This window comes from Agelaius tricolor, unplaced genomic scaffold (genome assembly GCF_023055355.1).
Source record: "Agelaius tricolor isolate 1412-34295 unplaced genomic scaffold, bAgeTri1.0.p SCAF_8, whole genome shotgun sequence".
Taxonomy (NCBI): domain Eukaryota; kingdom Metazoa; phylum Chordata; class Aves; order Passeriformes; family Icteridae; genus Agelaius; species Agelaius tricolor.
Window position 1 is genome coordinate 46,480,550 of NW_027269268.1, and position 18,634 is coordinate 46,499,183.

Genomic DNA, 18,634 nt, shown 5'->3' on the forward strand with positions numbered 1-18,634 from the left:
GTTTGCTGCAGAAACACTTTTTTCCAATATCCGTTGAATTTGCCAGGTTTACACCTTCTGAGTGGAGGCAGTCAGGTCAGAGGCAGAGCAATTGGTGAGAGATGTACACAACTAACCTTCCCCATTATCTGTGAGCTGCCTGGCGCCAATCTTGCTACAGCCTCTATCAGATGGACTTGACAATGGCTGACTGTCTGCTCTGTGTTAGCCTCAATAAGGAAAATTACTGAAGGGCCAGGAGGGGAGAAATCACTTGAGGCCCCTTAGTTGACTAGGAGATTGCAAACTGTCACTGGAAAATCCCACTGGTAGCTTTGAAGAAATTGTTAATTCAGGGAAGAGGTAGGAAATGGTGTCAATAGACTCAAATGGAATGACAGAGGTGAATGTGTTTCTTCCTGCAGATCTTGTTGCTATTGTGAGTCCAGCCACTGTAGACACCGAGCACACAGAAGTTCTCCCTTAGGTGGAAGATCGCGGTCCAGATCGCCGTGCAGTCGCAGACCCAGGTAGTGCCTTCGGCCTGCATTTGGTGTGCTTTGCAGCTGCTCCTCAGGAGATAATTGTAGAATCATAGAATCACTAAGGCTGGAATAGACCTCTGAGTTTTTTGAGTCCAGCCTTTGGCTAAACACCACCACATCACCTAAACCGTAGCACGTCCACTCATTTCTTGATCACTTCCAGGGATGGTGACTCCACCACTTCCCTGGGCAGCTCATTCCAATCCCTAACAACCCTCCCAGCAAAGAAATTCTTCCTGGTGTCCCACCTGAACTACCTCTGGTGGAGTTTGAGGCCATTTCCTCTTGTCCTTTCTCTAACTGCCTCGAATAGTAAAGCATTCCAGAAATTGTATTTCTAATTTTACATTCACAAATACAGGTGCTTGATTTGATGACTAAGTTGTGTTTCCTAGATATGACAGCTATGAGGAATATCAGCATGAAAGGCTGAAGAGGGAAGAATACCGCAAAGAGTATGAAAAACGGGAATCTGAAAGGGCCAAGCAAAGGGAGAGACAGAGGCAGAAAGCAATTGTAAGCACTGTAAAGATAACTTTCATGTTGAAATAGATCTCTGTTTCTTTTCATGGATTCTAATGCTAGAATTCAGACTTTATTTCTCTTTTATAAAAATACAAAAATTTGCTTACGTGTATTTCTTAATATTTTTCATTTTAAGCAAATATGTATTTTCATAATAATTTCTGCTTTGGTGTCACACTACTAATTTTTTCAGGTTCTGTAAATTGCAACTCTCCAAGTTTTTCACGCTGAACAGATAAGAGAACTTACTAGACAAAGGGGTCATCCCAGACAGGACACTAATAGAAGAGAACTAATCTATTTCTTATACAGATATATGAGTGAACCTGCCTTTTATACTGTATTTCACCTACCAGACATACACGAAATAAGGAGTCAGGTGATGTACCAATTGCTGAACTCTCAGAGTGGCTGTAATTGTCTATACAGAGGGTGCAGACAACAGAACTCAAAACTGGGATCCAAAGACTTGTCTTGAATTATAATTTTTTCAGTGTCTGTGATTTTGTTAATTTTTTAAGTTATTTTTAGCAAAATAGTCTGAAGACAAGATGCAATTTAAAAATGTCACTTAGCACTGGCCCTCTCGTAATGAATATGTATTATTTAATTATTTTATCAGTGTTCTCTATGAAACAGCTAAAATACCTGAAGCAAAGAAAATAACCCATGTGGGGATAAGCAACTATCTTGGCTGCTGTAGCAGTAGAACAGAAGGAAGAATGGCTGTTAAATGGATGGGTGGCTTTTTCCCCTTTTGAGTTCCCCAGTGGCAACTGCATTTTGATAAATTAAACTGGGAGCTGCTGTAAATCTGTTGCTGTAAAAGTTGCTAAGCCCATTTGGTGTCTCACCTTAACATTTTGATTTTCTGTGTCCTGCTCTTTCCATTGGGTTGTACCTACACAGCTCTTCTGGCTGTGCTCTGGCTCTTGCATGACCTGGTACAGACCAGGATACTTCATCTTCGTTCCCAGGTTTTCCATTAGTGCTCTGTCCAGAGGTCACCAAAATTAATAGGTCTTTTTCCCAGTGACATTAGTGGACTTTGTAGCAAAAGGTGATTTGTCACACGTTTGGCAGCATTTCTCCTAATGCACCTACAGAAGCAGGAGTGTGTAGAGATTGACAGAGACTGGCATAGTCTACAGCAATGAGGAGTTCTGGGAGTGAACAGACAACTTTATGGTCTGCTTTATGTCTCTGCTGCTGTTGTTCTTAGTGAGCTTCAGCAAATCATTTCACTTTTCTCCATTTCAGGTGTCCTATCTACAAAGTGTGGGTGATCAGTGTATTTTGTAAAGCACAAGATTTAGAGCTATAACATGCTCTGCTGTGAAATGCTGTGATGGCAGTGGAATAATTTTGTTTGGCTTCAGACAGGGCCATATTTAAGTCAATTGTTGCAGTTAGTTTTAAAATATCTGGCTTCCATCTGCTTAGAGATGAACGCTACCTTCCAGCAATCGTAACTTACACTTGCTGTTCTCTCTTAGAGCTACCACAAATTAGAGATTCAAGTAGACTTCTGTCATGGGTGTATCTTGCTACTTCTCAATTACTGTACCTTACCCATATAAATAAACATGAATCCTGCTGAGGAGGTAGAAAATTTGATTTAGTTTAAAACAAACAAATATTTGGCAAGTAGCTAATCAAGAGAAAAGGAAAAAGGAAAGAAAAGAAATTTAAAAAGCTCCAGATATGCTGCATCATGCTGCATTAAAAATTCTAGAGAATTCAAAGCCAAGGTTGAATTTATTTTCTTTCTAAAGTGATCATTTTGATTTTAATTAACTTAATTAATTGAATTATTTATTAATAGGCATAAATAAATCAAAACTAAAAATAAATATCAATAAAGAGAACACGGCAAAAAAATCTAAAATCCAGTCATCTGTGTGAGTTCTGCAGGAATTGTAGATTAAGTCCTATTAACTCCTTTATCCAAAGTCTATCAGCACTTTTATTTTAAAAGTTTGTATTGAATTGTGCCATTTTATACCCTGTGAAAACAGGTAAGGATTAGGAGACAGCAGAGAAAGGGGATCTCTGATCTCATGAATTCAGTGACAAAATTTGTATCTATAATTTCTAGCATTCTCTGCTCTTTTTCTTATGCCTTTTGGTTTATGGGTCTCTTTTGTGTTCAGTCTTGAGGGACTCAACTCATTTATTGTTCAGCCACAAGAATGTCCTCTCTTTCTTTTCTTGAGCTCTTTCTACAGTCCCATAAATTTAGATTTCTTTGCTCTCTGTATTGGGGAATTTTTTATTTTCTTTCTAGCCCATTCTCATGCTGCCAGATATGATTTATGGCCACATACTTGCAGATACTGTTAGAAGAGTGGCCCAAAGATTGGGCACTACTAATGCCTCAGTTATTACACAGGGCAGGTGACTTTCTTCATGAGAAGAACTGCTCTGAGATCTCTAGAGTTAGTTGTAGAAAGGATGCACAGTAAAAAAGGAGCAGAAGTTGTGACAGAGCCAAAAGTCATTAGGTATTGTGGAAGCAGTATCTAGAATTAGTCTCTGTGGGACAACAGGAATGGGAAACCTACGAAAAAGAAATGAGAAAAATAAAAATAATATTTTAACATCTTTTAATCTGTCAAAACCATATGTGAAGCAGTGCCCTCTGATTGTGCAGGCAGCTTGTATTTTGGCAGATGTGAAGACATATTGACAGAATGCTGGGGAGGGTTAGAAGCACAGGCTTAGGTTTTAGAAGCCTATGCTCATGCTGTATGGCACATGCATGTTTGAACACTGCCCCTTCAATCTTGCATGCACCACCTTCGCCATAGAATATTCAGAGCTAGAAGCCTGGGATAGTATTTTTCTGTATAGATTCCTGAATTCCTGTCCAGACTTAAAACTGTGTACAGGTGGTTTGACTTCAAAAGGTGCTGTGATAGTCTTCTCGTCTTCTTTTTCTTCTCCTCCCCCTCGCCCCCTTCCAGTTACTGGAGATTCAGTGCCTTTTTTGTGGATTGAGGTCTTAATTTTTGAGCTGGCATGCCTGAAAAATATGGGCTGAGTGTACAAGGTACTTAGAGAGTTAAAAAAAATACTTTTGTCAGTCATTCATTCATTGACTGATTTATACTTTTGCTTGTGATTCCTTTCCTAACTGACCAGATGTTAGCACAGTTTAGTTTGATCTTTTTTTGTTTTATTTCACTGGGTCATGGGGTTTTTTTTAGAATGGATCCTCACTGAACATAAGAATGGTCTGCCACCAAGACTTGCTTAACCATGTGAGCCAGATCATAGTGGAGACACATGGACTATGACTTCAGGAGCATTGCAGGACAGCAGAGTCTGCTTAGTGCTTTGTAGAAACTGGGATCTGACCCCCAACCAAGGCAGACCACAGTGATTTGCTAAGAGGCCTCTGGACCCCGTTTTTCCTCTGATACACTCCAGGAAATTTCTGAGTCGTGTGGGCTTTTACTCCTGCAGTTCATTAGATCATGTGGCAAATACTTTTTGAAGCATGCCACCTGAAATAGTTAGCACATTCCAGTTCTGGAGTCACTAGCTGGTGATTCCTCATTGATAAGGTGCACCAGGGCTGGAGGTTAAGCTGTCTGATGAGCAGCTTGGTGTTGTGGCTCTCTGCTACTCTGCCACTCTATTCATGCTACTGACTTACAGTCACATCCTTCACGAGCTCATCTACTGTGTGCACTGGCTACTGCCAAGAGGTAGAGCAAAATCAGGTTATACTCAAGTAGAAAATTACAATTAATGTTACCAATTTTCATTCCTAAATGCTGGCAGCCTTTATGAGACAAGTATCGAGAGTTGCAGTCCCAGGGAGCTTACAGACATAAAAAGATAAATGTGCTATGAGGCCACTGTATCAGAAAGAAACACATGGTTTCAAAGAAAATAAATTGCTCTAAAACAGGAAGGCAGGAGAAAGGTGGTTTCATAAATGAGTGCCTGCCTTCTCGAAAGTCTAAAATCAGAGTTAGCCTGTAATAGAATGCATTTCCACTTATGAAGGATTCAATGTATGTTGTATATTTAGTTTGGATTTTTTTTGTTGTTGCTCATCTTGATGGCCTAGATCCCAGATACTCTAATTTTACTGTATATGTTTCTACCTAAAGTTTGAGTTTTACTGGTCCATCATTATTTTTCTAGCAGTCACCATGGAGTTTCTCTGAACTGTTCTGAACAAGATAATAATCTTGTTTGGGTTTTTTTCCCCAGATTTTGTGATTTTTACTTTTGCCATTCATACTTACAGGCAATACTAATTTTTCTTTACTCAGTCTAAAGAATTTTTTTTCTCATTATTATTACATCAGAAGCTTAGGCTTTAATGGCTTATCTCCACCCATAACATTTCTGGTTTTGGAACTCTGTCCAACCAATCCCATTATGTTTTCAAAATGGTATTTGGCCTTCAGCTCTAAGGATAAAAGTCTTCATGGCTTAAAGTCTCTACTGGCAGAGAAGTCATTTGGCATGGGAGGCAGCACAGACATGGAGTGTGTACCCAGCCAGACACCTGTGCAGCAGAGCCTTTACAAGCCCATAACAGAACCCAGCTTTCAAATGCTCCTGGATTTCTTTTCTCAGCTTCACATAAAGCATTACCTGGCTCTTGGAGAACTAGGTGTGCCCCACAGACATGCAGGCAAAAAGTGGTAGGAAAAATGGGAACAGCAGCACAGGCAGGCAAAGATAACAACTGCTGGGGGAAGAAGCAAAAAAACCCAAGGGAAAAGTAATGCATCTAATGGTCTGTGTTTAGTGAAATAAAGATGAAATAAAGACTTAGGAATAAGGAAGCACAAAGAAAATAAAGTTTTGGAGGAATCTTTTGCAAGACAAAAAGATCCTTAGCATCAGTCAATATTTAGAGGATGAGCAGTCCCTGTATTGACCCTTAGATGTGTAAGGTGTATCCCAGTCTTGTTTTCTCATATTTTGTTATTCTAATGCTTTAGGATTTTCATCTGAGACTTAAAATACTGCTTGTCAGTCCAAGATTTTCTGCCACAGCTTTCTATTCAAATGTTTTTGCTGCCATGAAGAACGAGCAAGATTATGAAAGAAGACAGAGATGTTAGGCCTGAAGGAGTTGGCTGGACTATTCTCTTTTTTCTAACCTGGCAGATCAAGGAGCCACACTTAATGCTTATGATACAAAATAAATCATGCACACTTTTGGGAGGGAAATATGAACAAGTAGCTTCTGGTGTTTCCTGCAGGTCCCCTCTGCCCATATTAAATTGAAAATAAAAGCTTTTCTCTGCCCTTCTCTAGGTTTCCAAGTCATCAATCATATCCTCTAACAACTGCAGTAAACATTTTACTTAATATGCCCATATAGACTTACACATGTAATTTATTATTAAAAAAGGTCCTTAACATTTAGGGGTGTGCTGCAATCTTGTTAGGCTTCTATAGCTCTTATTATTAATGGGAATAAAAGGAAGGCATCTCTGTGAATATTAATGTTCATAGTTGCTTTAAATAATCCAAAGTTAACCAAGGCAAAGACAAATCTGTGTGAATCCTGTATTCTTGGGTATCTTATTCCATCATGGCATTCTGCTTAAAAAAATACTTGAACCCATCTCCTCATATGTGCACACTGGAGGACATATGGTGCATTTCAGCTTTAAATCTGAATTTCCTTGATTTTGCAGGTTTAACTTATTCCCTTAACAGTACTTTAACAGTTTTTTTTTTTTTTAATTGTTCACTTTTGGTTTATTACAGTTGTCTTAAAGGGATATTAGAGATATAAAGGTTATTAGAGGGATAGAAGAAGGAAAAATTGCACAGGCATGCAGACAGACTTATGGAAGAGTGTGCAATAGATATTTCCATCACACTGTAATATAATAATCTCCATGTCAGTGAGTGAAACATTATGTTTTTTTTCAGTTGAGATGTATTATCTCAGCTAAAGTATATTAGGCTGTCTGCTGTGTTATGTTCTGCTCCATCTGGTCAGTCATTTAGGTTCAATAGCAAGTATCAATGGAATTGTTTCTTATCAAGTGTTTCAGTGCGGTTAAATCCTTGATTTGGTAAAACAGTCTGAAAAAGTAATTACTCTGCATATGCAGATTTTCCTGGTTTTGAAGTGTATGGCACCCAACCATAGTGAAAGTAAGCAGAATTAGAATGTGGAAATGGAAGAAATGCAGATTTCTGTAGCTTGCACTCCACAGTCCCTGGTTCACAGAAGCCCTGCCCAAACTCCTCTGTCAGGAAGGTCAGGGCTGTGGACTGGGACACAGTGGAGACAGAGATAAAAAGCAGCAGCTGTCTGGAAAGTACACTTGTGCCCTAAATGTATGGCTGCCCATGAGCACAAGTGCTTCTTTTAGCTGTGCCAGCTTCTCCAAACTGCACTGCTGTGGCAGAGAACAAGGGCAGCTTTTGGACCCTGTGTTTTGGAAGGTGTGACATTTAAAAGTGGATGTGTCCGTCCCAGCATGGTTACAGAGGACTATCAAGGCACTCACCTTGGTTCCTTACATAATCAAAAGAAGCAGTAGTTTCAAGTGTCTAAATTAGATCCTTACCAGGTCCCCCTGATTGAGGAGAGCTGATATATACTTTGGTAGAGCAACCAAGGACTCCACTGGGCTGACCAGGGACCTATTAGGGACACAAGTAATTCTTGTGCCATTCCTTAGTGGGTAGGGCTTTTGGGTAGGAATGTTTGATTCTTGAATCTCTGTTTTCTGCAGTTTTAAACTTTCATTTCTCAGGAGCTTTGATTAACTGGATCTTAGCCCCTGAGATTTGTGAGGCCAGGAAAAGAGTCAGGGAAAATAGTTTACTGAATGTGCTAGTAAGAGTTTCTGTTGGGAGACAGATATTTTAGTGTTGGCTTCCTGATGCAGGAATTGTTTATTTATTTTGCATTAAATAGTTCCTGAGAGCAAAGTGCTCTCCTGGGAACAGGAAGACAAGATTTCCAGCACCCCAAACTAAGAATTCTGATGGTCTCTTTATCTCAAATGAATACTCAAACAAGTAAAGAAGCGACATCAATATAATTTCTGGTTTAACTGTGTTTTGGTCTGATCTCAGTTGTATTGTCCATGGTCCAAGAGTGAGTGGTGCTTTATGCCTCTGTAGGGACTCATGGAAAAGATACATTTCATGCTATATCTGAATTGTAACACTATAAACTACCTGTCTCTTCAGGCTAGAATGTTTCTGAGCAGGAATGCAAGTCTATATTTAGGTCCCTAGTGCCTTTTGCGTTGCACAGTTGAGGTGCCATTAGCCTTTAGGCACCTCCAGGTTACGATAGTCATGAATTCTCAGCAGTCAGTGTAGCTCCTTCGGCATTCGGCACCTAAATTCTGCACAAGTCTCAGGTGCCAAAGTTGATGGTTTAAACTGACATTGCTGCGCTGACTGACAGATTTACGCCAGCTGAGAATGTGGTGGTGGTGGATTTATGGGGCTGCTGTGTGGGTGTGGAAGGGATGAGCAGCAGGGCCAGTAGTGCCAGGCCAGAGGCAATTGGAGACAGGAAGGCTGAGCACCCAAGCCATGTATAGCTGGTGCTTCTTTGCCCTGGTTACCTTAAGGTCAGTGTTTTAAAGATCTTCTTTTTCCATTTTCTTTTCTTGCAGCTCATTAAATGGCTCTGCCCTCAGAAAAGTGTTTATCCTAAAATTCATGAAGTGACTCTTAAAGGGTTTTCTGGTCCTTCCCTCATTCGGCTGAGCATTTGCACTAAGGAGGGAATGATACAACCATGGTTTGATTGTTATAAAAATATCTGATGCTTTGCTCCAAGTGCTGAAAGAACATGTAGAAGACCCTAGGGGGTCTTCAGTCAGGTGGTTTTTATTCTGACTAAACCAAAAGGCAGTGGTGACTGTGGGATATATTTTACTTCCTGCCATTCCCCCTGAAATATTTATTTTAATAAAAGGCATATTTTGGACCCAGTCCTGGTTTCTGCTGGCATAGAGTTAATTTTCTTCTTCGTAGCTACAGTAGGTACAGCACAGTGTTTTGGATTTAGTATTAATGTTGATAAGACATTGATGTTTTAATTGTTGTTAAGTAGTGCTTACTCTGGATGAAGGACTTTCCAGTTTCCCATGCTCTGCCAGGGAGCAGGTGCACGAGATGCTTGCAGGGAGTATGGCCAGGACAGCTGACCTGAGGTGGCCAAAGGGATATTGCATACCATATGGCATCATGCCCAGTATATAAACCAGGAGGAGTTGGCTGGGAGAGGCAGAGCACTGCTCGTGGACAGGCTGGGTGTTGGTCAGCAGGTGCTGCACTTGTTTCTTTTGGGTTTTATTCCTCTGTCTCCCTTTTTCATTACAACCACTGTCATTAAAATTATTGCTATTATTATATCTTTCTTTGTTTCTTTTATTAAGCTGATCTTAATACAGGTGTTTCACCTTTTTCTATTTTTTCTCCCCATCACACCAACGAGCAGGGAATGAGCTACGGTCTGTGTAGTACTTAGTTTTTGGCTGGGGTGACAATCTTAAAAAGTTTTCCCTCTGTTTAAAAGTATGGATTATGGTGAAACAGGATTGCAGGATGAATCAGCTAATGAGTCATATGAGCTTATAATGTTATGCTTGTAATACATTTTGTTATGTCTGTGGTACACTTATGCAATTATTGTGTTACTTTATGCTACTCTTCAAGTAAGATGAGTTTTGCTTGGTATTCTGTACATGGCAAGAGAAAGGGAGTTCCTAGTTTGGAAGAGTTTGCAGTCCTTGAGGGGAGCAGGTAGAAAAGGTGAGAGGGAAGAAGGTGCAGTAGGATACAAAGGGAAGCATCTGTCAGTGTACAGAACAGTAACAGCAATCAGTGAGCCCTTCCAGGAGCACACCACCTGACAAATGTAGGGTCACTTAAATACCTTAGATGCTTTCCAGGAGAGAACTATTTCATGTACGTGCAAGATGCAGTAGGCCTTCCACAAAAGAGTGCTTCTATAATTATGCATCCTCTGCACATCTGTGTGTGTCTTTGCATGCATGAATGTAAAGGTTCATCTCTATTACACATTTGTTAAAAGAACACCTTCCCGGTTGCTCTTTATCAACAGGAAGAACGTCGTGTGATTTATCTGGGTAAAATCAGACCTGACACAACCCGAACTGAACTGAGGGACCGGTTTGAAGTTTTTGGTGAAATTGAGGAGTGCACAGTAAATTTGCAGGATGATGGGTAGGAACTTTTGAGATTACTTCTTGTTTGAGAGCTGCCATATGTAAAAAATTTTGGCAGTGAGATTACTGGTATGGGAGTTACCAGTATAAGTCCTGTGACAGATGACATGCTGAGTTCAAAACCTTACTTATTTTCTTTCATCCTTATTTATTAATCTTGCTAGTTAAAATTTCCTGTCCCAGAAATAAGTATTTAGCTGCATGACAGGACAATCATGCTGATAAATGGATGCAGTATTTCTGGCATTTCGGCTGCTGGGTCTCCGGCAAGTTCTTGCTTTCAGGAAGGGGTTACACTAATGTGTGTTAACTCTTCTCAGCTTCTGTTCACAACTGTATTTTTCAATGGCAGAGACAGCTATGGTTTCATCACCTACCGCTATACTTGTGACGCCTTCGCTGCTCTTGAGAATGGATACACTTTACGCAGGTCAAATGAGCCTGATTTTGAGCTGTACTTCTGTGGACGCAAGCAGTTTTGCAAGTCTAACTATGCAGACCTAGGTAGGTATTTTGCTCTATGTGAATTGAAGTACTTAACAGGAATCTTGTAACTCATGAGAATTTAGGGTTTGCTTCTTTTTTCTTTACTGCTGATACCCTTTAAATGATTGGAGGGGTGTTGAAGAAAGTGGTTTTCAACTGCTGTAAGAAGTTTAAAAGTCTACTAATCTGAGCTGGCTTCTTTCAAATATTCCAAACTGTGAATATTCTTTTAAAGCCCATTTCTATCATTATCAAAAATAAGTGCCCAATATTCAATAATACACTTCTAAGTTGAAAAGATAGCACTACAGAAACCTCCCATATGCTTTACTGTTTATTGCTGTAACTGTTTGATTCCAGTACTTCACTTATGTATATAAGAGATAAATAGAGGACAAAGTAGATGCCCCAACCCAAAAACTTCATTATGATTCTTACTTTGCTATGAGTTCTGTTGTAGATAGGCAGAGTTTGCCAGGGGCACTCATTAAACACAATTCATAGTTGCTCAAGTTTGAAAGCTAGAAGAGCTTGTGGCCAAATCTGACCCCTTAGTGTGGCAAAAACCACTGATCTCAACTGGTGATTCTAAAATTATGCATAAGCATCTATGTGTATGAAGGTGTCTCCTTGCAGGGCCTTCCAGTTGTGATGTCAGAGGCTCCAGCCTGTGGAAAGCTTAGCAATTCTCTTGGTGTTTGAAGTTCCACTGATGTGGGGCTTTATGCATAGCAGTGTCCAGCCCCCAGTATGCTGTGATAACTCTAGTCCCAAGTGTGCATGCTGGCTGTGACAACACACTTGGGTCTGTCTGAGTCTTGCCTGGGCAAAAGTCTATGATTCTGTCCTATGCTCCAAGTCAGGGTGTGGTGCTTCCCCTTGCAAGGATTTTTGGAGAAGTTCAAAGTCTTCCAGCAGGAATACTAATGTTAAGTATATGTGTAAAGAGACTACTAAAACAGCCTCTGTAATATTACAATATAGGATAAACTCACCTCTTATTTAATTACCTTTTAAAATGTAAAGTATTCATTTAATGTTAAACCTTTCCTAATGCCTGTATAAATAGACTAAAGGCATGGAAAATACTCTTTTCTGAATTACATAGCAAGGCACATTTTTGCTGTTGAATCTATATTAATCAGATATTGTAGATTTTGTTATGAATAAATGACCACAGTCATTAAAATCTCTCATAACCCTGTAACACAGTGCTAATGAAATCTTGTATGTGCTGCCCTCAGCTTTGTACAATGCAGGAAGTGAATACAGATATATTTTTTCTAAGCAATTGATGTCTTTTCAAAATAAATTATGAAGATTATATGCATTGTTCACAATGAATATGCTATAATTCACTTCAGTGGCTAAACAGATAATGTAAAGCTAAGAAAAGGCAATTGACTGTTGAAGAGATACAGGGTTGATGTAGAAAATATAAAAGGTAGCAAGGCATTTGTTGAAATGTAGGCTGATAAAAACAGTAAAACCAGATTAAAGTCTTGCCTTGATTTGACTTATCTTCAGCAATGGAAGCCAAGGTCATCTCTGTATCTCAGAAAATCTGGGGTTTAAAGTAAGTTGTCTGAAGGGAACCCTCTTGAACATTATTCATCACTGGGAGTATTCCCTGTCAACTCTCTCCATTGTGAGAGGGATTCCCAGAGTATCTGTGAGCAGACTGTTTTCACTTCGTCCTGCTGACAGCTTGAGCTTCTGTACTTCAGACTGCATTCCCTGTATTTTGCAGAGTATCTGATAGAGCAACATAAGGAAATGGCAGGATGAACTTTAAAATTCATGAGCTGGTACCAGGACAGAGAGAATTAATCAGCTTTGGGTTGATACAGAAGAAAGAAAACACTTGAAATAGTAGTCAGAAGTTTAACACCTCTCCTCTGTGAGAAGATATTGTCTTAGCAGAACTTGTAATGAACATTTAATGCGCAGTGTGTCTTATAGTGGTAGATGGGGAGTTCTGATTAATTCAACACAAGAAATGGCAAGAAAAGGGCACTCACATAAAGGAGCTGTGACACAGGAACTGGTGGGAGTCAGTGTTAAGCAGGGTTGACTCCAAAAGGAAATTCATTGCTTGCAGCCATGTCAATAATTGTACTGGAGTTGTGTGGCCACAAATGTACAATTCCTCCTCTGTGCTGGGAACAGACTGATGTCCGTGCCTGAGCAGCTGACAAGGCTGGAACAGGTATCCCAGGCTGCAGGGGCTGAGCTGTTGTTGCTGCTGTGGCTTATCACATGTGATGCAGAAAGCTGAGGAGCCCACCTGAGACTGCTCATGCAGCCCTGCAGAGGCCCTGCCCAGAATTGCTCACACTCTAAACAAGCAAACCCAAAAAGATAAATTGAAGCAAACCCACATATTCTGGCAGGTGTAAAGAATTCCACAAGACCCCAAGGCAAGGTGGGCTCTGTCCTCTGTATGCTGCTCATAGACTGCTTTGGCATTCTTCAGAACCTTAAGGAAAATTAAGTCTTGGACATGTTATGAAACTGCAGTTGCAAGACAAAGGTGGAGTTTTGGTTAAGGTATCTGTCAAGATTATCTGGACTACTTAGAGACATATACATGAGTGTCTTGGTGCTCAAGTCCTTGAGGAAACTGTTTTGAGTTAACCTGCTCTAAATGTATATGCAATTAGTGCTTCTTCCCCACTGCTGATGATGTGTACCACTTTTGTTAGGTGCTGCTTCTTACCAGGAATGCCTAAAGCTTCTGTAATGGTCATTGCTATGCTTTTGTCATCCCCTAAAATTGTGGTTGTAAGTGTATTGTTTCTTTAGCATCTTGTTTGTACTGATACACAGAGAAAATAAGTAGTTCTTGCCTCTTACCTAAACTTGCATCTTTTGGGTTTCAGATTCAAACTCAGATGATTTTGATCCTGCTTCTACTAAAAGCAAGTATGACTCCATGGATTTTGATAGTTTACTCAAAGAGGCACAGCGGAGCCTGCGTAGGTAACAAGCATGTCATCCGAGGAAAACAAAGGGATGGCGAATACCTCACGGACATCACGTCCTTCAATAATGGACAACTGAAAAGTCGTACTTAGGAATTTCTCCTACTTTACACTCTCTGTTCAAAACCATGGTTTACATGAACACAGCTGCTCGAGGAGTGGAGGGGCAGGGTGCTGCCCAGCAAGCACACGCATGGCCATGGGTGTCAGCTGCGCTCTGGTGGGCAAGCGGTGGCGGGGGAGCCGGGCGTTCCTGGCGAGTTCAATGCAAATCACGAGACATGGCAGCAGTTCCACAGAGATACACGTACAACGATGAACTGCAAAATCTGTACATAGTGCATTTTAACAAAAAAAGAACAAAAACAAACAGAGAAAAAAACCCCAGTGTGAGAACTATGGCTGCTGATGTCTGGGGATCAGACACTGCATATTTTTTTTTTTGTAAAGAAGCTTCTTCTCATGGTGATAATATGACAATCCAGAAGAAACCACAGGTCCCAGAAGCCTGCAATCTGTCTTAGCTTTGTTTTAAGATTGTTCTTTTTTTGGTTGGTTTGTTTTTTGGGTTTTTTTGTGGGTTTTTTTTTTTTGCAGAAAAGAAAATTAAAAGGCTCAAGCTTCCCTAACATTTTGAAGTTTCATCTTTTAATTCTGACACCCATGTAAATGTCTACAACATTGATCTTCCACAGCAAAATTTTCAAAGCCTTGTTAATGGTCAAATGTGCAGCTTGTTCAGCGATTTATTCTAATGAGCGGACGTGGTGTTACATTATTAATGAGAATTGGATATAACTATCTGGGTGTGTGCACAGATAGTTTATTTGCTACATTCTCTAAAGTAGTTGAGTATACACAAATGTTAAATGGAGTATTTTTATTTGTGTACATACTGTATGACGATGTTCTTTTTTGTTACAGCTATGCACTGTAAATGCAGCCTTCTTTTCAAAAACTGCTGAATTTTTCTTAATCAAGAATACTCAAATGTAATTATATGAGGTGAAACAATTATTGTACACTAACATATGTAGAAAGCTGAACTTACGCTTATATATATTTGATTGTAAAGAAAAAGAGAAAAGCGTGTGGGTGAGGGTGTGAGTGTGCATATGTGTGCATGTGTGTCTGAGTGCAAAAATGCATTATACACATTCATCCCTTCTTTGGTGAGCTTATATAAGAATTTTGTCAAGAATTATCCTAGCCCAAAAGATATTAACCACCTTCTGCAGTATTTTTCCACATTTTTCTCATTGCTTGATTTTCTTTTGCAGTTTTATACACTGAATTTGTTAGGGGAATGAAATTTTCTCATCTAAATTTTTCTAGAAAATATCATAATTTTATGTAAAGTCTCTCAAATGGGTAATCATTAAGAAATGTTTTTATTTTATGTATCAACAGTAGTTTTGGAACTAGAGGTCAAAAATCTTTTTAAAATACTATTTTGTTTTAATTTTTGTGATTTTAGTTTGATAAAAATATGCTGAGGTACTAAGTACAGTATGATTTTTACTGTAATTCTGTGTCTAAACACTGTTCTTGAAGCCAGTAATATTTTCATTGGCAGAGTTTAATGATGGTATTTATCTATATTTTTTACAGTTATGCATCCTGTATAAATACCAATCCTTCATTCCTTTGTTTACTAAAGAGACATATTTATCAGTTATAATTATCCTATTTATTATAAATTATGAGATGACTAAAAGAATAAAAAGGCCAGTGGAAATTTTATACCTAGGATGCATGATGGTTGTCAGTTTGGAGTAAGCAAGTGCTTTGTTTGGAAATTCCGCTTTTGCAGAAGCAGTGGGTTGGTTTTGGTTTTTTTCCTTTTTTTTTACTATGCACTAGCATGGCCTCAAATGTGCCCATGACATTGTTGCTAATGACATTGCTTCTGTTAAATTAAATAGAAATTTCAGGAAAGAAAAAAACCACAAGAGTATAAACTACTGCTATTCTGAGCATCAGAATTTCATCTGAACTCGGAGTCTCTACTGAATCAGCAAAGTTTGGAATTTGCTTGTGAATGTATAGATTTCTTATTCTATTACTCTTTGGCATTCATGACTCCTCTTAAAGGTATGGCACACCTAACTATTTAATCTACCTTCCCACTCCAAATCTTAGAAAACTGATTCTACCCCCATACCAGTGCAGTTGATTCTGATGGCTGCATTCATTTTATCACCAGCATATTGTGTTCTGAGAGATTCCACTGTCTGTCCTGTCGGATGCTTGCTTGATTTTTTGGCTTCTTATTTCTCAGTAGATAGATAGCAATAAAACAAAAAAAAAAAGAGAAAAGAACTTTTCTGGAAGTTCTGTGTTACAAATGTAACATCCTTTACTCTGCATAATTCTTGTTGTTGCTCTGTAGGTTAAAAATGCAGGTATTTTAACTTTGTGTGAATGCCAAACTAAAAGTTTACAATTTTCCTTTCTGGATTTTGAGTATCTTCTGTTGTAAAGAAAAATATTAAAAGCAATAAATTATTTTTAAGAAATCAATATTTAGTATATCATATTATGTGTTCAAGGACCAGATGCATTGCCTATTTTGCCTTTACATTTCTGTCATTAAATTTTAAAACGTTCTCTTTTGCCCTAGATTGCTGACATTAAGAAATTGGTGTGGGGTTTGTGTGGGGGCATTATTTATTTTTCACCAAGCAGGCATAATGAAGTGAGTCAATTTTTTTTTTCACTGGCCTGGCAAACATTTTCATCTTGAAGATGGCTTTCCTCTGTGGATTTACAAATTACATATGAAATTAATAGAGCTAGGATTGCTGAATAAAGCTATTTGGATCTTTCATAGACACTGTAGTAGGAAATCCATCAAAATATAAACTCAGTGTTTACTTTTCTTTTTTTCTTCCCCTAGAACATTTCAAATTAGCACATGTACCACATTGTCACCAGAGGCAAATTGCAGTATAGCTCTGTGTGTTTTTTATAAGAAGACTGTACTGTTGTTTTCATGCTGTGGTAAGTACCACATCCACAATACAGGTAACAGAACTGGTACTTAGGAACTGTGGTCTTTCCTAGAGCTGTAACTCAGTAATTCCTACAGAATGGAAAATTATCTAAATACTAATCCAAACAGAGGGAACCTAAAGTTAAAGAAAGACATCTGTGCTAAACTACTCTGAAAAGCGGTTGGGCTGCCATCACCAAGAGCAGCACTGAGAGGAAAGTTTGTGCCTCTGGGGTAATAATACTTGGGTCAGTTGAAAAAAAAAAGAACAAACACAACTGCACCTCCTTCTCATCCCTTTAGATGTAAGCCTACAGTAGGTAATGATTATGTGTCCTTAATGGCTGTAATGAGAACTTCAATCACTATAGTATAAGATCTGATCTATAAATGAACTAGAATAGCCATGTAATATAATGTGATCATTCTAAATTTGTACCTATGTGACAGACATTTTCAATAATGTGAACCACTGACCTGATGGAGCTACTGTAAGATTTGTACAGTAGGTGAACATGTAAAGTTGTGGGTTGGACTATGCTGAACAGGGGAAGTGAGATAGTAGTTAAGCCCAAGCTGGGCTATTTTCCACCTGCCGATTCTACATGTACTTTTGTGGTTTAAATCATTGTATGAAAATTCCTGTGATTTTTTTCCTTTTTTTTAATGTGCAGTACACATCAGCCTCACTGAGAAAATAAAGGGAAACGAATGTTTCAAATCCATTTCTGTTTCTCATTCTTATTACAGGCTTTTTTCCCCCACAACTGGTTGTGTAGTGGGTTTTCTGTTATTCTTTCTAGTGGACTTCAGATTATTGGCCAGAGCATGCCTGCATTACTGCACTTTGTACAGGGCACAGCATCACACATTTTGATATATTTAATGGCAGAAAGTGGTACCTTTCTGCCATGAGTACCCAAGTCTATTGAAGACCTGTGCCATAAACCATGTAAGAAAACTTTCAAAACATTCTCAGTGAGTTTAAGAGTTGTGGTTTGAGTTAGAAGGGGGTGGGGAATGTAAGGACTTTTCTGTCTGTCCATGCTGGATCCCAGTGCAGGTAGTAGGGACTGAGAAGTGCAAAAATGGTTGGCATCTTCTATCCTGAGATGATAGACACCTGTTCTGGAAATAAGCCTGTCAGGAGAGTTTTTCACCGGCCCCTGTCTCAGCAGACAGATCAGGAGGACCAGACAGGTAGGTGACAAGTGTGGCTGTCCTGACTCCTTTGAGGATGATACAGTGTGCACCATATGGGTTTCCACGGCAGCATTGCCACTGGGCAGGCAACTGGTAGGCCCAAGGATGGCAGAGGATATTCATACCCCTCTCCTTTACATGCACAGAAATAGGGGAAGAATGGCTTTTGTTTGGTTTGCCCAGGGCTCATTCACAGGTAGCCATTTTACAGCTGCAGGCCTGTTCTGCTGCGACAGCATCCTTCTCTGGGGGCACACAGCACAGCACCTGGGGCTGAGTCTTCTCATCGAATGTCACCTCAGCAGGGACCCAGCTGCCATGTGAGGAGCAGCTGCTGGACAGCCTGGCTGTGCTTTTTAAGGAGATGACTACTGAATTCACTTGAAAAAATTGCTTTTCTCAAAACAACCAGCCTCCACCTCATCTCTCTTCCTAGCATTGCTATTTAATTTATGCTCTGTAACTTGCAAAAATGTTTAGCTTTTGCATTTTTACCATTTGCTAATCCAAACTGTTCTGCTTGGCTCTCGCAAGGGTGGTAGAGTGAAGTTCCTCACCCTGCGGGATTTGCGTTGTTGACTCTCTGATCAAATTAATGCTCAAAACGTAGTAGGCCAAATCATTCCTGATGTATTTCATCAGTCTTGCTGCTGTTCCTCAAGGAATGAATTTAGCCCAGTATTTCTCCAGTTACTAGGCTTTCTA

At 39.4% G+C, this 18,634-nt stretch overlaps 1 protein-coding gene across 2 annotated transcripts in view; it reads left to right on the forward strand.

The window, feature by feature from the left end:
• PPARGC1A (PPARG coactivator 1 alpha) overlaps nt 1–17,451 on the forward strand; it is a 368,235-nt gene extending 350,784 nt beyond the window's left edge. For both annotated transcript variants that reach the window (XM_071432614.1, XM_071432615.1), the window contains exons 9-13: nt 405–509; nt 920–1,040; nt 10,138–10,259; nt 10,614–10,765; nt 13,630–17,451. In XM_071432614.1, the coding sequence (XP_071288715.1) occupies nt 405–509; nt 920–1,040; nt 10,138–10,259; nt 10,614–10,765; nt 13,630–13,733 (604 nt within the window). In that variant the 3' untranslated portion in view covers nt 13,734–17,451. The remainder of the gene's footprint in view (nt 1–404; nt 510–919; nt 1,041–10,137; nt 10,260–10,613; nt 10,766–13,629) is intronic.
• Nucleotides 17,452–18,634: the final 1,183 nt, after the last annotated feature.